Here is a 17,630-nt window from a genome sequence, read left to right as displayed (position 1 = left end):
AAAGGCTCGGAGTCAATGGGGCTTGGGACAATGAAGGGACTTCCTTGGCTACAGGGAAGGAACCCATCAGGGAAGCATCAAACAGAGAGGTAAAGAAGTAGACCCAGGATATAGGCAGTGAAGGGTCCTGAACGCCAGGCTAAAGAACTTTGGATTTGAATCCAAGAAGGTGAAGGTACTCAAGCCAGAAGGTAGACATACTTGCTGAAATACGCCTGGTTACAGTAACTGTCAAGTGATGAAGAACCCGAGAAAGAAATCACTGACATCCCAAGGGACAAGGACTTCTAATTCCTTCGTAGCTTCCGCTCAAGAAGACTTGAGGCTGTCACTCTTCACCTACTTGGTGGAACATGCCTGAGTCCCTCCTGCATGTGAGGCAGAGCCCTCACTCACTGCCGGCAAAACAAGAGCACCATGCAGACCCTTCTCCCATCACCCTCCACACCAGGGGGTGGGCATGGCTAGCCAGCTTCCACCCAGCCCCTTCCCCCCATGCCAGTTCCGCCCGCCCGAAGTGGCCGGCTGATGCTCACATCCCCTATGTTCCACCTCCAAATCCATAAGACCTCTTTTCTCCCAAACTTGCTGAAAAATTATCCTTCGACGTTTTCCCACTGTAAGGAAGTGTCTCAAGCCTGCCAAGAGGCCAAAGAAAGCAGGAAATCAACAAGTGAGTCAAGCCACCGGGCCTTAGGCGTACCCAGCCTTGGATAAACCCCTGGTGCATCTTCCTATCTCAGCTGGTCTGGCTTTTCACACCTCTCTGCTCCTTACCGGATGATTCAGGGCCAGCCTATCATCCAGTTCCAAAAATCCTCAGTGACAATAACAGATTTACACGGCCCAAGGAAAAAGCAGTTCTCCCTGTGCCCCCTGAGTCTTCTTGCCACTGGAGCCACAATCCATCCCTGCCCACCCCCACCCCCCGCAACAGCCCTTAAATCCAACACAACCGGGGAAGCCACTTCCCAGCACTCCTCCTTTGCCAACTACGAAGCAAGTTCCAACTACTGCATTTCTGCAATCATTAAATCAGGCCTCCCAATTAAGAGTTTGCAAATTCTGCTCACCTTGGAAAGCACTGCTGGATCTGAGAAGCAAATCACACCCTGTAACCCAGCCATCAGGAGAAACGCAGAGCAGACAAATAGAGACAAATAGCCTCCTATCCAGCCCCCTCCTCTCCCCACCCCACCCCCAGCCCCAGGCCAACAGTGACCAGGAGCAATTAGTGCTGCTCTGTCCCGCTGCATTTCCCAGCTCCATCTCAAAGGAGAGGCTCCCCTTGTAATATTAATTAAAAACAGATTCTTTTTGTCAAAACCCTGAAGAACGGTTTCGGTGGCAGGCTTCTTTATTAAGCCTCTGAGAAGGCAAAATGCATTAAGATATTGTGACACAAGGATTGTGAGCAGGGACGATGAAGGCGAGACAATCTAGCCAAAAGATATTTGAAAAATCTGTTTGAGAGCCACAATTAGCTGCTCCAGTGAGTGAAATACAATTAATCTGATCAAAGCTGTCACTATTTTGCACGTTAGGGGTAAATATTTTAGAACACAGTCCAGCTGAATTAGTTAAAGGTATGAAATCCTGCTTGGGAGCATCTGTGTGTTCTACCTCCTAGAGTGCTAGGGAAGGGTGATCTGGAGGCGACCTGGAATTAGCAGCATTCCCTGCTTCTCTTCACCAAGGTACATTGTTGGGCACATTAACTGAAGTCCTTCCAACCAGACACACACTGCAGGGGTAGCAGCCTGCAAATCACTCTCCACCGCCAGTGAGCTGTTGGAAAGGGAAGGGGGTCCTCCAAGGGAGAATGCAGCATTTCAACTCAGCACCAGGAAGGGGTTCCCTGGCCAGGGTTACTCCAAGGAGGAGGGGGCATGGAAAAGTGGACCGTCTCCTTCACAACTTTCCAGTCTCCAGAGTCATTTGCTTTGCCAATTCACTGAACAAGCAGAAGGCATCTTCCTTCATTGGAAAGAGAAGGGCAGAATGATGTGGGGTTTTTTTGTTTTGTTTTGTTTTGTTTTTTCTGTTTCCCTGCAAACCCTGGGGATGGAGCTCCCTCCGGGGGTGTGAAACACTCTCTTGCCCATTAATCACCAGGAACCCAGCTGGAGACTGGCATTTACCACCCCTCCAGAAGTGACACATCTTAATGAGCCTCAGAGTAGAGGCTCTGAGCCCAAGTCCCTTCACCTCTCACCCAGGACCACCTGGCAGGGTAGTAACGGTCAGAGAGGGACCCAGTCTCCAGCCCCTTCTTGACAGCTTCTGGCTCAAGCCTTCCGGGCACTTCCTCCTTTGCCCCCAAGCTATCTGACCACAGTCCCTGAACCAAAGGGAATCCATGACCCCAGCCTTGGACAAGGACTTCCCTCTGCCTCCTGCCATCCCCGGGGCACAGCTGGACAAATGGAGCCGAGCATGTCCAGCCCTGCGTGCCTGACTGCGAACTGTCAGAGTGGACTTTGATTTCAGTTGTATGGGCTGACTGAAAACCCTCCCCCGAAAGGGAATTCATGTCAAGTAACGAGGTCCACCAAAGGCACTTGGAAGGAGGCCAGGAAACCCCAAAGTGTTCACAATTAAGCTGGTGGCCTTCCCAGAAAAGGACATGTTTAGTACTGTGGAAGTCAGAAGAGACGATGGAACTCTCTTTTCATGCCAAAAGAACCTGGTGCTAGGACATCTCCCTCCACGTTGAAACCAATGATGAGGGAAGCTTCCTGAAAGTTCATCGTCCCCATCACTCCTCACCCTGGCTTTTATCTACAGCATCTTCCTTTGCTGTCTTCAGGAAAGGGGGACCGAGAACAAAACCAGCCTAGTCACGTTGCAGGCACGGGTTTCCCCGCTCCTCTCACAGGGATGTTTCCTTAAAGTCCCTCAAAGACAGGGCCCCACGAACATGTTCCCTCCTCTTTCTCTCAGAGCAGCACAGACCTGATACTCAGCGAAGCCTTTCCCGCTGATACTGCCTGCACAGTGCGGTGGGAAGAGGCAGATCCAGCCCAGGTGTTCAGGAGGCAGTCGCTCTCCACCAGAAAGAAAGGACGGAACGACAGGATGGGGTCCCTGCACCCCCTGTGTGTTACCTTGTCCTTAGCTTGGACAGTTAAGACTGGCCAAGAACACAACCAATGAGCATCCTGAGGGCTGTTCCTGGATTTCCCAAATCTCCCTGCTGTCACTAAGGGCTCCAAAGCCAACTGGTCCACTCCCCAAGCGCTTCTTCCCCTCTTTCAACTACAAGCCATTTCCCCCCCCCCCCGGGGGGGGGGGCTAGGGCTAGACTTGCCCCCTCACTTCCTCTGCTGCACCTCTGCATGGAAGATGGGCAGAGAAGGCCATGCGCATGTTACTGTTTGCAAAAAGCATCCTCTCTAAAGTCCCACCGGTAAGTCAACACGCACATAAAAATGATCCTTAAAAGCACAGACATAAGAAAACTCTTTAGGTAGAGTGAATTTATACTGTCCAAATGTGACAGTAATAAAGTCACAGATATGTGAGGACAGCACCTCCGCCTCCTAGGGATACATTCATCCCACACATTTTCTTCATCCTTCTCACCCAGTATGAACGTGAACAAAAACATACACACACACTCACATACAATTCCTCATTATCAAACTAAAACGAAGTTGAGATTCCCAGGCCCTGCTGTCAGAGAATTACCTCTCCCCCCTCTCTCCTCTGGGGACTTGCAAGTCTTCCATCACCCATCCCTGCCAAGGCACGCCATACCCACCCCCTCCCCATGCCCAGAGTTGTGCATTCCGAAGCTATGGAGGTCTTCACTGGAGGCAGATGAAGCCAGCCACCGCGCCGGTGGGAAAACAGACCTCGCAAATCCTTCCAACCCAGCATCTGTACCCGGGCTGGGCTGCCCGATCTGTGCTGTGGGTCATTAAGAACCAGGAAATCTGTACTCAGCAGCGCCGATGTGGTACACTCTGCGGACTCCTGGCTTTCCTGTTATTCACTCCTTACCCCTGTGACACCCCCGGGCCCCTTTAAAATAAGGCCAGAATTTTCCAGAGAAATCTTTAATGCCAGTCATACAGAGAAACACAAAGGGGAGGGGCGGTGCTTTCCGATCAAATGAGCAAAGCTGCCTATACGGACATCCATCATCCTCCAGACTCTGCCCAACGCCGGGTTCTGATTTGATCCGGAGAGCCGGAGAAGAGGAAAGGATTTTTGCAAGACTGGCTGAAAGTGGGGGGCCGTGGACGGGAGGGGAGTGGGAGAGATCGCAGGAGGCCGCCCCCCCCACCTCCGCCGGAGATCGCGTTCCCCGCGGTTTCTTGGCGTGGCCGCACGGCTCCGGGCTCCGGCGGGCGGCGGGGTTGGGGAAGCCTCTCCGAGAACGCTCTGCGGGCGGCAGTAGCTGCCGGGGCCGCCCGGGCTTCGAGCCCGACACCGGAGTGGACTCAAGGGCGCCACCTGTCGGTACAGCTGCTCTCAGGGGAACCTGGCCGCGGAAAGGGGAGAGGTGCGCAGAAAGCATGGGGACCCAACTCCACTCCGGGAGTCGTTTGTGAAGCGGGACACAGCGGCCGAGGCGAGTTTTTTTGCTCAGAGACTTGATGTGCTTATTCTTGCGTAAGGGTGAGGGGTGCGGAATGGGTGCTGAATTTCACTTCACGCTTTAAACTTTTTTTTACTGCCTCTCCTGTAGCTTTCCAGGCAGCTGCCTGGGTTTTGAAGGGGGACTCAGTGTGACCTGAAGGCCCGGGCTCGGGCGGACTAGGCGCAGCCTTCCCCCGGGCTGGGAGAAAGTGCGCCTGGAGCAGAGAGCAGCGACCCTAAGGCCGACAGGAGTCTGGGAGTCCGAGTGGCCTCCAGCTCCCGGGTTCCCTTTCGCGTGATTGGGGGGGAGAAGGGGGGAGGCTCGGCAGTCGCCGGAATCCGTCAGTTTGCCAATTCAGGCTGCGTCCTCACCGACGAATTCAAGCGCCGGACGGGAAAACTGACTCTCCAAGCCGAGTACCAGGGAAAGGGACCACAGATCCCTTCCCTGCTCATCTTTAAGACACTTCTTCCCCCTCCCCTCCGGGCGGCCCCAAACCTAGGGTCTCCAGCAAACAAACGTACACACCATCTTACAACAAACTCCGCTAACCTGTTGGGGGCGTGGGGGAAGCCGGATGAACCTGTTCTCTCTACAAGTCAGGGCGCCCCCGCCTCTGCCTCGACCCTCCAGCAACTATCTGTCCCCCGTTCCCACCCTCCATTCTGCCCTGCTGTCAGGAGACAAGCAGATCCGCCGCCGGGCAGGTACTCACGCTGCTGTTGTGTCCCGACCAGTGCACCATGGCTTGATTGTGGGCCGAGTCCCCGGTCAGCGCGAACGAGGTGCTGGGCAGCCGGAGCTCTTCGGCCGCCGCTCCCCCGGCCCGCGGCGCCTTTACCTCCTCCCCGAGACCCTTGGCCAGAGGGCGGCTTCCTCTGGAACCATCGGCCAAGGCAGTGGCCCGGGCGTCCCCGTGTTCCAGGGCACTGGAGGGCTGCGCCCGGCGACTCCTCCTCGCGCCGCCAGACTTGCTCGGAACCGGGGTGCCTTGTCCCCACCGCGAGCCTGCCGGCGACGGTCCCCCGGTTTCTCCCTGCTTCTTTCCAACGCTGCCGCTGCCGCTGCCGCCGCCTGGCTGGGGCAGCGGCTCTGGTCCGGGCCGGCGCCCCAGTGCGGCGCCTCTCCGCGCCGTCGCCAGCTCCTCCGGCCACTGGCTTACCACTGCCCGCGGGAAGAGAGGAAGCAGCACCCGGGGCCGCGAAGCCGGGGCCGCGGGGCGTCCGGGACCGCCCGTCGCGCCCCAAGTGATCTCGGCACCAGCCAAGACCCACGTCGACAGGAGCAGGAGCCCGGTCCGGGCGAGAGGCGCCCCGGGCCAGCCTGCGGGGCGCTCCGTGCGCGCTGCCTCCATCCCGCTGCGGCTGCCGCGGCTCGGGCTGCCGAGAGTGTGGCGCCCGCCGAGGTGCGGGTCCGGAGCGGGGGGTGTGCGCGCGCCGGCGAGCCAGCGAGCGAGTGTGTGTCGGGGGGAGTGGAGAGTGGGGAGGGGGCGGCCGGGAAGGAGGTGGCTCGGGCTGGCGCGCCTCGCGGGTCCTCTCCGCTCTTCCCTCCTCGCTCTCTCGTTCAAAGGGTGATTCCAAAACCCAAGAAAAATTAATAAATAACCCCTCGGTGCTTTTCCCCCCTCAAAATAAGATCCCCCCAAATCTTCCTCACCGAGCTCCTCCAAAAATTTTTGTTAAAAGGAGTGTTCAAAGGTAATGAGAAAAATCCTCTTTTTTAAAACATGAGAATCAAGCCGGATCCAGGAGGAGGGGCTGGCGACGGACCCCAATCCAGAGTCTCTCCGAAATCCAGCCTCCAACCTGCTCCCGCCGAAGAGTTGGGAGCCGCTTCTGGCCGCGGTTGGGGGGTTACTCTTCGGGCCTGTTGTGGGGAACGGGAGATGGCGCGCGGGGAGGGTGTGGGGGTCTCGAGGGAGGAGGAGGAGTAAAGTGTTTTCAGCGCCAACTATTCGGGTTCGGAAGCCGAGGGGGAGACCAGAGCCTTCGCGTGGGGAGACAGCGCGTGGAAGCCGAGCGCGGGATGGACCCGGGACTCCGCTCGCTACTCCCGGGCCCGCCCCGCCCCTCGCCCCTCGCCCCTCGCCCCTCACGGCCTGCGCCCCCACCCGGTGCGGGGGCGCGGGGACTGCGTGCGTGCGCGTGCGTGCGCGCAGGCGGGAGAGGGTGAAGCGAGGGGTGCGCCAGGGGCTGGCGGGCGCCGCGGGGTGGGGGCACCTGGCGGAGCCCCGGGCTGCTTCGGTGTGCGGGGGCGCGCGGTTCCGTGCGTGCGCGTTTGCACGCGTATGTGTGCGTGTTAGTGTGAGCCACGGGGTGGGGGGCGGGGATGGGTCCGCTCGGGCTGTGGGTGCGCGCGGATCACGCACGGGCTGTGTTTGCATTTCCTGAGCCTGCGAGCCCTCAGAAAGGCAATATTGAGAGCAAGGCAGGCCGCCCTGGATAGCCCCCTCCTCCTGGCGCCCCGCGCACACATGCTCCCCCACCGGCCGCGGATGCAACCTGGTCATTCCTTAAACCTCCTGGAGGGCGAGGAGAGAGAAAAGGGAGGCGCCGGCGGCAGGGTCAGGGGTTTGCCAGCTCTCCCGGATACCTGGCTCTCCTTCCTGGGACCCCCGGTCGGAGCTTAGGAAAGACAGTGGAGATCGTTCGTTCCCACGGTGGGCGGGGGCGGGGAGGAATCCAGCCCCCATCTTCTAGCCTGAGATTGAGGTCGCGCCCTCACTCTTCCTGGATTCGTTTCTGAGCGGGCTTAGTTTTTCCTTCAAAGTGCCGACTGCCAGTGAGAGGACCCCGGTGCGGTGCAGCGCAGAGCCGGCTGATCAGACCCCCGGCCCCAGCACCCCGTACCCCGCTGCAGAAGGGCAGCCTGGGCGCGTGGGACGCAATCTGGGCTAGGACCCTTGGCGCCCTGTAGGAAAAAAGGGAGACTTCGGAGAGAGGGAAGCTAAACTCGAGGACGAGGAGGAGATGTGGTTTACAGGCCCCGGCACGTAGTGCCGCCCGCCGCCTCCGAGAAGCTCCCGTGATTTCTAGAGTTGGAAAAGCGAGAAGCGCGGAGCTGGAGGGGGGGTTGTTCAGAAAGGAGTGGGATGGAGAGAGGGGCCTCGGAGAGCGTGGCGGTCTGAAGGCCCTTCCTCTCCTCGGAATTAGAGGAAGAGTTCATAGCCAGAGAGAGGGAAACCCGGGAAGAGGGGAGAGGAGAAAGGCGGGGCGAAGGGAAGAGAAGCGATCGGAGAGGAAGAGAGAAAAGGGAAAGGGAGAAGAGAGGAGAAATGAGGTGGAGGAGGGAAGGCAACAGAAACTAGAGGCGGAAGAGGGCCCGGGGCGGGCCATGAGGGATGGAGAAGGCAGAGACGGCCTGGGAATCTGAGCCGGCCACGGAGGGCGGCAACCCGCGGTTCCCGGGAGCCCCCACCCTGGCGAACATGCATTTCCAACCGCAGCTGAACTCGGAAATTGGGAACCGAGGAGGCTGGGCCGGAGAACCAAGCCGGAGACAGCCCAGAATGAGCCGGGTCTTGGAGTCGGGGTTTCCCAAGCCCGCGGGCAGCGAAACACCCCAAGAAAAGTTGCGGCACAGAAGGCCGAGGTGGGCGCGGGATCGGGCGCTGGACAGGAGCCGGCAATCAGCGGGTTCCCAGCGCCCCTGCCGGGGAAGGCTGGGCGCTGCAGCTCGAGCTCCAGCGCGGGATTCGGGAGGGACGCGAGGCCCCTCTTCTGCGTGGGCTCTGGGCAGAGGTGCTAGATGTCAGAGTAGAAGTGGTCTGGGCTTGCAGGCAGGCCTTCCGGAGTGGACGTTCACAGAGCCCGCGAGCGGGAGGCCTCCCAAGCCTCAGGCCCACAGGGGAGGTGTGCTGTCCAAGCCCGTGGGGGACAGTTGTCTGCAAGAGCAATGCTGGAAACTCCCTGCTCCCTCTCCCACCTGCCCTGGACCTGGACCGAGCCTGCGGAAAGGTCAGATCCTCGAGTGGACTTTGGGAGATGTGGCTATTAAGTATTTATTTGGAAAAAAATGGATGAAAGACTAACAGATGTGCTATTTTCACACATCTGCCCCCAATTCATCCTCTTGGCCTTGCTTTATCAATTATTGCCCCTCCTTCTATCCTCGCTCTCTCCCTCCTTCACCCTTTGCCTAACAATCCTTGTCCTCAGCCCTGTGCTGGCTCCCCCTCCGCAGCCTCCCAGTCCCCACCAGCTTTCTCTAGTGTACAGACCTCTTCAAGGAGTTCTCCCCTCCACCAGTAGTCTCCCCTTCCTCACCTGCCACTCCCACGCTGGACATTTGGCAAGCTAACGTTTGCCTTCAGGTGACTCCTCAAAGCCTTAACTCCCAACAAACACCACCTGGTGGCTTCCTTGAGACAGCGTGGCCAACAGCCTCCACTTCCTGCATTTGTAAACCTGTTCCATCTGGAAAGATCTCCTTTGGTCTATGTGGTACCAGGGTCTCCTGGGTCCTCCCTGACTAGCCAATGTCAAGCTCAGCCAACCTCTCTTCTCCCGCCACGTCTTAAATTCTGAGCCCTAACCTCCATCATGACCCCAGTTTTCTGTGCTTCATTCTCATTCCACCCTCCCTCTGTGAGTGAGCTCAAAGATCTCACCCATATCTGTGCTTCAGCTGTCACCTCTTGCCTGTTGACTCCTGAATCTACTCTGTTCTCTGTCTGCAGCTTCTCATCTGAATTCCCCATTGCTTCCTACACATGCAGGTGCACACTGAAACCCATATGCATCAAGTTCTAAAAACCCTCCTCCTCATCTCTGTCACCCAGACGAGACACTTAACATGAAACCTTGTCTACTCCCTCTTTCTAATCCCCACATCCAGAAAAATCATGGCCAAGTCCTATTTTACTTTTTTTTAAGATTTTATTTATTTATTTGACAGAGAGAACACACACACAAGCAGGGGGAGTGGCAGGCAGAGGGAGAGAGAAGCAGGCTCCCCGCTGAGCAGGGAGCCCCATGTGGGACTCGATCCCAGGACCCCAGGATCATAACCCAGGGCAGAAGGCAGTTGCTTAACCAACTGAGCCACCCAGGCACCCGCCAAGTCCTATTTTAAAAGCCTTTTTTACCTGTTGTCTCCTGTTTATTCCCAGGGTCACTGCCTTAGATCTAACCCTCATCCTCCCTTGTCTTAGGGTTTTACTATAACTTCCTGTCTTCTCCTGGCCTTCAGTTCTCTCTTTCCTCAAGCCAGCCTCCACACCAGCGCGGTCCATTAAAAGTGTAAAGTCAGCCACATAGGTAATTTTAAATTTTCTAGTAGCTTCATTAAAAATTAAAAAGAAACTAATGAAATTAATTTTAATGATATATTTTCTTGAGTTGAACATTCAACTCCAAAATATTTTCAACTCATAATCAACATAAAAATTATTGAAGTATTTTTACATATTTTTGTACTAGGACTTCAAAATCCAGTGTATATTTTTACACTTACTTACATTTCAACTACTAGCTACATTTCAAGAGCTCAATAACCACATATGACTAGTGGCTACTGTTTTAGACAGCACAGTTCCGTAGATGCCTTTTTTTTTTAAGATTTTATTTATTTATTTATCAGAGAGAGAACACAAGCAGGGGAGAAGCAGGCTCCCTGCTGAGCAAGGAGCCCGATGCAGAACTGGATCCCAGCACTCGGATCATGACCTGAGCCGAAGGCTGACGTTTAACCAACTGAGCCACCCAAGTGTTCCCATAGATGCCTTTTAAAACTTAAGGAAGATTATATCATGGATTGCCCTCCTCAAAATTCTTCATGACCAACCATTGTCCATAAAGTCCAAGCTTCTCAGAATGGCTCCTTGCACTGCCTTACCTCCATGAACTTTCTTACCATATTCCTTAAGTCTGTAATCTGCCCTCTGCCACAGTTTCCATGATGGTCTGCTCTAAATGCTAGCTCTTCCATGAAATCTGTCCCCCACTATCCCATGGCACCTGACATTGAATCCGTTATTGTCACCACCTCCATCATCATCACCATCACCAAATTTTACTGCTGTAAGATGGGAGCTGTCCAATATCCATCTGGAATTTAAAAGAGAGGCTAGGGTTAGAATGGACTGTCATTTCTCTTGCTGGCATAATGCCTACTTCAGCTGGGAAAGGCATGTTGGGAGCCAGGATTAGTCCTCACACCCACATCCACAATGGGGAGAGCAAAGAAGGCCCTCCTGAGAATGCATTTTCCCTCCAGGCTCCTGTCCCTGTTATAAACAACTGGAGAAAGCAAACAGTATCCTGTAAGTTATCCATGAGATTACACTTCTGCCACCCTAATATGACTTCTTTCCCGTTTGTTCGGTTTTTTTAACCATCACAGTGAAATAACACTTTGGGAAACTATTCTTCCCCCTGACATCACAAATACATTCTCATTCATATTCATACTCTCCCTCTCTCTCTCTCTGTCCTCCCCACCCCCCAAACATTTACTATTTTAATAGATCTTGCCATCAGCATCCAGGGACAGCATATACAGAGAAGCATTCCAATTATGCCTGTTTCTCATATTTTATAACATGTTCAGCACTCCTTATATGAGGATCTAAAGACAAATTCCTCATAAAACTTAGAGCCAGGAAAAAGTGGATTTCTCCTTTGAAACTGACATCCTTTTATAAAGGCTTTCTTAAAGTCTTAAGCCTTGGTCTTCCTCTTGTCTCCACAGTCAAGCTGAATACCAGGTTCACTTGCTCTAACTGTCTTCAGGACAAGATCTTTATCCTCTGTTCCCCTTTTACTAAATACCATTTGCTTTTATTGTCTGATACTCTTCGGTCTTACTATATCTGTGCAGTGTTGATAAGCCACTTCACATCCTTTTTGAAACTAAATAGGAAATTAATTAATTGATTAACATCAAAACAGTTCACATTGTAATTCTCTGAATTTCTACAGAGGTAAATGATTATAAAACAAACCCTGAAATGCAGATGAAAGCAATCAGAAGACCACTGGAATCAGGACGCCCTACCACTGTGTGTCCGTGAAGGTAGGAAGTGTCTGTTTCATTCCACGCTATAACCTCTGCACCTGCGCGGTCCCAGGCACAGCACTGACCCTTGATAAATGTGCAATCACAGGTGAAACAGAGGAGTGTAAATAATAACACTTCTGCTTGCAGCTTCTAGTCATCTGTTCTTTTTAGCACGTGTACACTTTCTAAAGGGGCAAAAGCTCTACAATTTGACTGATGCTCTTTCCTACCACAGGTGACCATATGCCCAGCAGTCATAGGTATAGGTAGTAACATTTTTTTTAAAGATTTTATTTATTTATTTGTTTATTTATTTATTTATTTATTTGAGGCAGCACACAAGAGAGGAAAGGGGCAAAGGGAGAGGGACAAGCAGACTCCCCATTGAGCATGAAGCTTGATGAGGGGCTCGACAAGGGGGTCAACAAGGGGCTGGATCCCAGGACCTTGAGATCACGACCAGAGCCAAAGTCAGATATTTAACCGACTGAGCCACCCAGGTGCCCCACTATAGGAAGTAATATTAAGAAGGTTGACCATTGTTTACAAAAACATTTTAATTAAAAATTAAAAAAATAAAAGAATCTTGGCCATAAAGTCACCAAAGACTTTATGATGAGGAAAAGCAGAAGAGAAAGAGGAAAGAAGGGAGGAGCAGGAAAGAACAGCTTCAATACTGACTTTTATTAAGGACTTCAAGTCCCACTCTGTGGCTTCTATGCCATTGCTTTACTTAATTCTGCCAAAATAGGTTTCCTTGGTTCCAGTCCATAGACTGAGGAACATGCAGGTGAAGCTGTGATGATAACGGCCATCACGTGGGTGTTAATGATGAGTGTTAACATTCCCCGAGCACTTACTCTAGACCAGACGTGTAGTAATGAGTGATTAAGAGCCCAAACTTTGCAGCTAAATTATCTGTGTTCAAATGCCAAGCGTCCCAACCCCAGCTGTGTGACCTTGGACAAATTACTTAACCTCTCTGTGCTTCCATTCCTCATCTGTAAATGGGGATGGTGAAAATACTTATGATTCAGAGTCATAGTAAAGATTAAAGAAATTAATGCACAGTTGAACAAAGTGTGGCACAGATAAAGTGCTAGATAAATTTGACTGTAAATGGTCTTACTCTTCTTAACAGTCCTGTGGAGGTCAGTACTTTGTCCCCATTTTACAGATGAGGAAACCTTGATGCAGAGAGGTTGGGTTGCACGGCTTTTAGGTGACAGAACTAGGGGTTTGAGTCCAGATCTATCTGATGTTAGAGCTAAGTTCTTACACAATGGTTTATACTGTCTTCCTGCTCTAGATCATACAACATAACCTAGGCAATATTTGCATTCAGGTCTCTTTGGCTCTAAAGCCAGGGTTCTTTCTGCTGTCCCCACACAGGGACACACCAGGAGGACTGATGCTGGTGGCTGGTACTGATGGGGCACATGGCTCCCGCAACATGACTAGCAATTGAGAAGAGGGTGGTGATTTAGTTGGTGACATCCTTATCTTTAAGTGACACCCCTAGTAAGGAAGAGAAAATTGTGGTGAGTGAATTCCAGGCCTGTGATCAAGTAGCAAGTTCAGGCTGAGGAATTAAAGTCAACAATGGAAATGTAACCTCCAGGAAAGAACACACTCATTAAGCTGCTGAAAGTCATCAACAACTTTGTCAACACTTGCCCCCTACTCATGTCTCCAAAAGAAAAGAAGGGGATCAATCTAATGAGGTGGGTAAAATGAAAAAGAAGGTTGGAGGAAACAGATTCTTATTTTACTCTTCTCCCCAAAGACTCTAAAAGCAATGCTGCATTTCTAGAGAAAAGGTGGGTCTCTTCAAGACAGCGTGGGAAATGAAAGCATCCAACTGAGACCCTTGACGTTGGTAAGAAGGTGAGCCAGGAGGACACACAGATGAGCCTGGGAAGGGGCAGCATGAGCAGTAGGAGGGGAGCCCATGGATAGTGGTATCTCCTGAGTGCAAGTGATACAAGAGAAGCAAGAATGAGGAGCCTAGATGGAGAAAGAGGGGGCAGGGATTAGCTTCCAGAGGAGCAAGAACAGCCAAGTAAAGACCATGCTGAAGCTCAGAAGAAGCATCCCACTGGGGAAAAGGATGGACTCCCTCAAGAATGGCCTGAGGCCATTTAGCTGCAGCCAGAGGAGAAGGAGATGATGTATCATGGATGCCCTTTGGCCCTCCCACCCCCACGCTTGGGCCATGACTCTTTCACCCTTCCACACTCAGAATCAGGAGCATCACAGGGGACCTAAGAGAGCTGGCAGTTCTTGGAAAATTGTTCAAGCGCAGCAGAGAGAGCAAAGCGGGGAACTAAATATAGCCTGGAAACAAACACGTGGTTTACACCCAAGTTCAGCATCAGGAAGGCAGAAAGAAGGAGGAGTGCTACTCAGGTCACAGGAACCAGAGCCCAGATGAAGCTTCTCCTGCCAGAAACCATGCAGGGATTTGCCAGTACTCCTGGGAGCACCCTGGGTGTTCCTGCTCCCACAAGGTGCAGGCTCTCCTGCTGTGGGGTCTTTGCCTATGTTGCCTTTCCCCTCCCCACCTGCCTAATTCACTCTCAATCTTCCTTCAGATCTTAGGTCTAGTTTCACCTCCCTCAGGGATCCTCCCCTGACCTCAGGACCCCCACTATTATTAGGGTGACCATGAGCCCCAACTTAGGCTTACTTTCCCAGCCTAATTAATAATAGCACCTCCTTTCACTCTCAAAAGTGTCCCAGTTTGAGCAATAAATTGTGTGGTCACCCATCCTACCTATTACATGTTCTCCTGGGACTAGACACCTCTTCTTTAAAGCATTATTAAAATTGAATTGTTATGTGTTTAAGTAGAGATTTAATTAATGACTCTCTCTTCCCAGAGTACTATAAATCCCATCAGCAAAGGGGTCATACGTATTTTTTAATTAAACTTTTAATTTTGAGGTAATTGTAGATTCACGTGCAGTTATAAGAAATAACACAAAGACATCCCATGTACCTTTTGCCCAGTTCCCCTCAATGGGAACATGTTACAAAATTATAATACAGTATCAACAGTATATTTGACACTGAAACAGACAAGCTACAGGCCGTGTCCATCACTCAAGGATCTTCATGTTGCCATATTATAGCCACACCCATTTTCATCCTGTCTCCAACCTCCCCTGAACCCTTAGCAACCACTAATCTGTTCTCCCTTACTGTAACTCTCATTTCAAGAATGTTCTACGTGGAATCATATAGCATATAACCTTTGGGATTGGCTTTTCTCACTCAGCCTGATTCTCTGGAGATTCATCCGCGTTGTTACTTGTATCAATAATTATTCTTTTCTATTGCTGTGTAATATTCCATAGAATGGATGTATCACAGTTTGTTTCATCCATTGAAGGACATGTGAACTGTTTCCAGTTTGGGACTCTAATGAATCAAACTGCCATAAACATTCACGTCCAGGTTTTTCTGTGAATATAAGTCTTCATCTTTCTGGGATTAATGCCTAGGAGTGCCATTGCTTTGTTCCATGGTAGGCTGATAGTGTTTTAACAAACTGCTCCGGGGTTCCGGAGTAGCTGTACTGTTTTACGCCCCTGCCAGCGGTGTGTGAGTGATCCAGTTTCTCTGAATCACCTCCAGCATTTAGTGTTATCACTATTTTTTATTTTAGTCAATCTGGTTGAAACGTAACGATATCTCGCTCTGGCTTTAATTCGCACTTCCCTAAGGCTAAGAATATGAAACATCTTTTTCTATTTTTTCCTACATTTATGTTTCTTAAAACCTGGCACAAACAAACAAAACCTGTACAAAAAGTTCATATCACTTTGAAATAGTAATCTTGAGAGACATGACTGCCTAGGACTTCCTTTTCCTCTTCCGGGGCTTTGGCCTCTTCCTGCAACAGCTTCCCTTAGAGTTCCCCTTCGGTTCAACATCCACAAGTCGTGTATCCAGAGGTAAGCTGTCTGGCTGAATAAAATATCGAATGTTATTGCCTCAAATACTCAGTGTTTCCAGCTGTCCTGGTTCTCTGTTCTTCGAGGTCATTTTCACAGCTTTGAGATGCATATTCACGCCGACATCTATACCTGATTGTGCTGTGGATCTGTGTTCCATTCTTTAATTCAACGGTTACAGTTTTGTGACTCCTTTTCATCAAAAATCTCACTAGCTTCCTCCAAGCAGCATCCTCAGTCCTTCCCATCGGAGAGTACACAAAACCCCACAACCCAGGTCTCAAAGATAAGGACTATGAATGCCTGGAAACGGAACATCTTTTTATGTACTATTTGCCAACCATATGTCCACGTAGGTGAAATATCTCTCTTCATGTCTTAGACCCATTTTCTACTTGGGTTGGTTTGTTTTTCTGTTGAGTTTCGAGAGTTCTTTATATATTCTAGATACTGGTGCTTGTTGAATATGTGGTTTAAAAATATTTTCTCTCTCAGTCTATAGCATGCCTTTTCATCCTGTTAACAAGATCTTTCACAGAGCAGAATTTTTAAATTGTGATGAAGTCCAATTTATCAACTTTTTTTATGAATCATATTTTTGGTGTCAATAACACTTTTTGCCTAGCCCTGGGTCTTGAAGATTTCTTCCTATGATTTTTTCTATAAGTTTTAGAGTTTACATTTTACATTGTAGCTGATGATCCATTTTGATTTCATTTTTGTATAAAGTATGAAACAAGTTGAGGTTCACTTTTATGACTATAGATAGCCAATTGCTCCAACACTGTTGAAAAGCTGTCTTTCCTCCAATGAATTGCTTTTGTACTTTCATCAAAAATAAGTTGGGCATATTGTTATTCCATGTCTGAGTTCTCTGTTCTGTTCCACTGATCCATCAAATGTGCCAGTACCATACAGATTTCATTACTGCTGCTATATATTAAGTCTTGAAATCAGGTAGATTGATGTCTTCTACTTTATTCCTCTTTTCAAAATTATTTTAGCTATTTTAATACTTTTGATAAAAAGCTTTAGTCTTTTGATATAAAGTTTAGAATAATCTTATCTATATTTTAAAAAATCTTGCTGGGGGGTGCCTGGGTGGCTCAGTTAAGCATCCAACTCTTGATTTCAGCTCAGATCATGATCTCAGGGTCGTGAGATGGAGCCACACATTGGGATCCATGATGGACATGGAGCCTGCTTAAGATTCTCTCTCTCCCTCTGCCCCCCCCCCTTAAAAAAGAAAAAGAAAAAAAGAAAGAAAAAAATCTCCCTGGGATTTTGATAGAAATTATATTAACCTGTACATTAATTTGGGGAGAATTTTTTTTTTACAGTATCAAGTCTTCCAATCCATGAACACAGTATGTCTCTTTAATTATTTATCTTCTTTGATTTCTTTTATCAGTATTTTATAGTTTTTAGCACATAATTCCCATACATGTTTTGTTAGATTCCCATGTAAGTATTTCATTTTTTGAGTGATTATAAATGGTATTATATTTTAAATTTTGGTACCATGAATTAATTATTGGCACATAGAAGTACAATTGATGTTTGTATGTTTATCTTGTATTCTGTTCTAGAACTCATTCTAGGATTTTTGTAAATTTCTTGGCATTTTTTATGTAAACAACTACATCATAGGCAAACAGGAACAGTTTTATTTCTTCCTTTTCAGTCCATATGCCTTTTGTTTGCTTTTCTTGCCTTGCTGCACTAGCTTAACTTCCAGTTGAATGCAACTATGTTGAAGAAAAATGATAAGACTGTTATGTACATCCTTGGGGAAAGAGCATTCAGTATTTCACCATTAAGTACAATGTTCCTGGGGTGCCTGGGTGGCTCAGTCATTAAGCGTCTGCCTTCGGCTCAGGTCATGATCCCAGGGTCCTGGGATCGAGCCCCACATTGGGCTCCCCGCTCCACAGGGAGTCTGCTTCTCCCTCTCCCATTCCCCCTGCTTGTGTTCTCTCTCTCACTCTCTATCAAATAAATAAAATCTTAAAAAAAAAAAAAGTACAATGTTCCCTGTTTGTTTTTTGTAGCACTCTTTATCCAGAAAGTTTCCCCCATTCCTG

The 17,630-nt window shown here is 50.1% G+C and overlaps 1 protein-coding gene and 1 pseudogene across 2 annotated transcripts in view; both read right to left on the bottom strand.

Moving 5' to 3' along the window:
• SORCS3 (sortilin related VPS10 domain containing receptor 3) overlaps positions 1–6,016 on the bottom strand; it is a 633,396-nt gene extending 627,380 nt beyond the window's left edge. For both annotated transcript variants that reach the window (XM_027597074.2, XM_035724341.1), the window contains exon 1: positions 5,304–6,016. In XM_027597074.2, coding sequence (XP_027452875.1) covers positions 5,304–5,942 — 639 coding nt within the window. In that variant the 5' untranslated portion in view covers positions 5,943–6,016. The remainder of the gene's footprint in view (positions 1–5,303) is intronic.
• Positions 6,017–6,528: 512 nt separating this feature from the next.
• On the bottom strand, positions 6,529–15,794 carry LOC113920258 (annotated as a pseudogene).
• Between the last annotated feature and the right edge of the window lie 1,836 nt (positions 15,795–17,630).

The sequence above is a fragment of the Zalophus californianus genome, chromosome 15, assembly GCF_009762305.2.
Source record: "Zalophus californianus isolate mZalCal1 chromosome 15, mZalCal1.pri.v2, whole genome shotgun sequence".
NCBI lineage: Eukaryota > Metazoa > Chordata > Mammalia > Carnivora > Otariidae > Zalophus > Zalophus californianus.
This window is presented reverse-complemented; position numbering and strand designations above follow the sequence as displayed.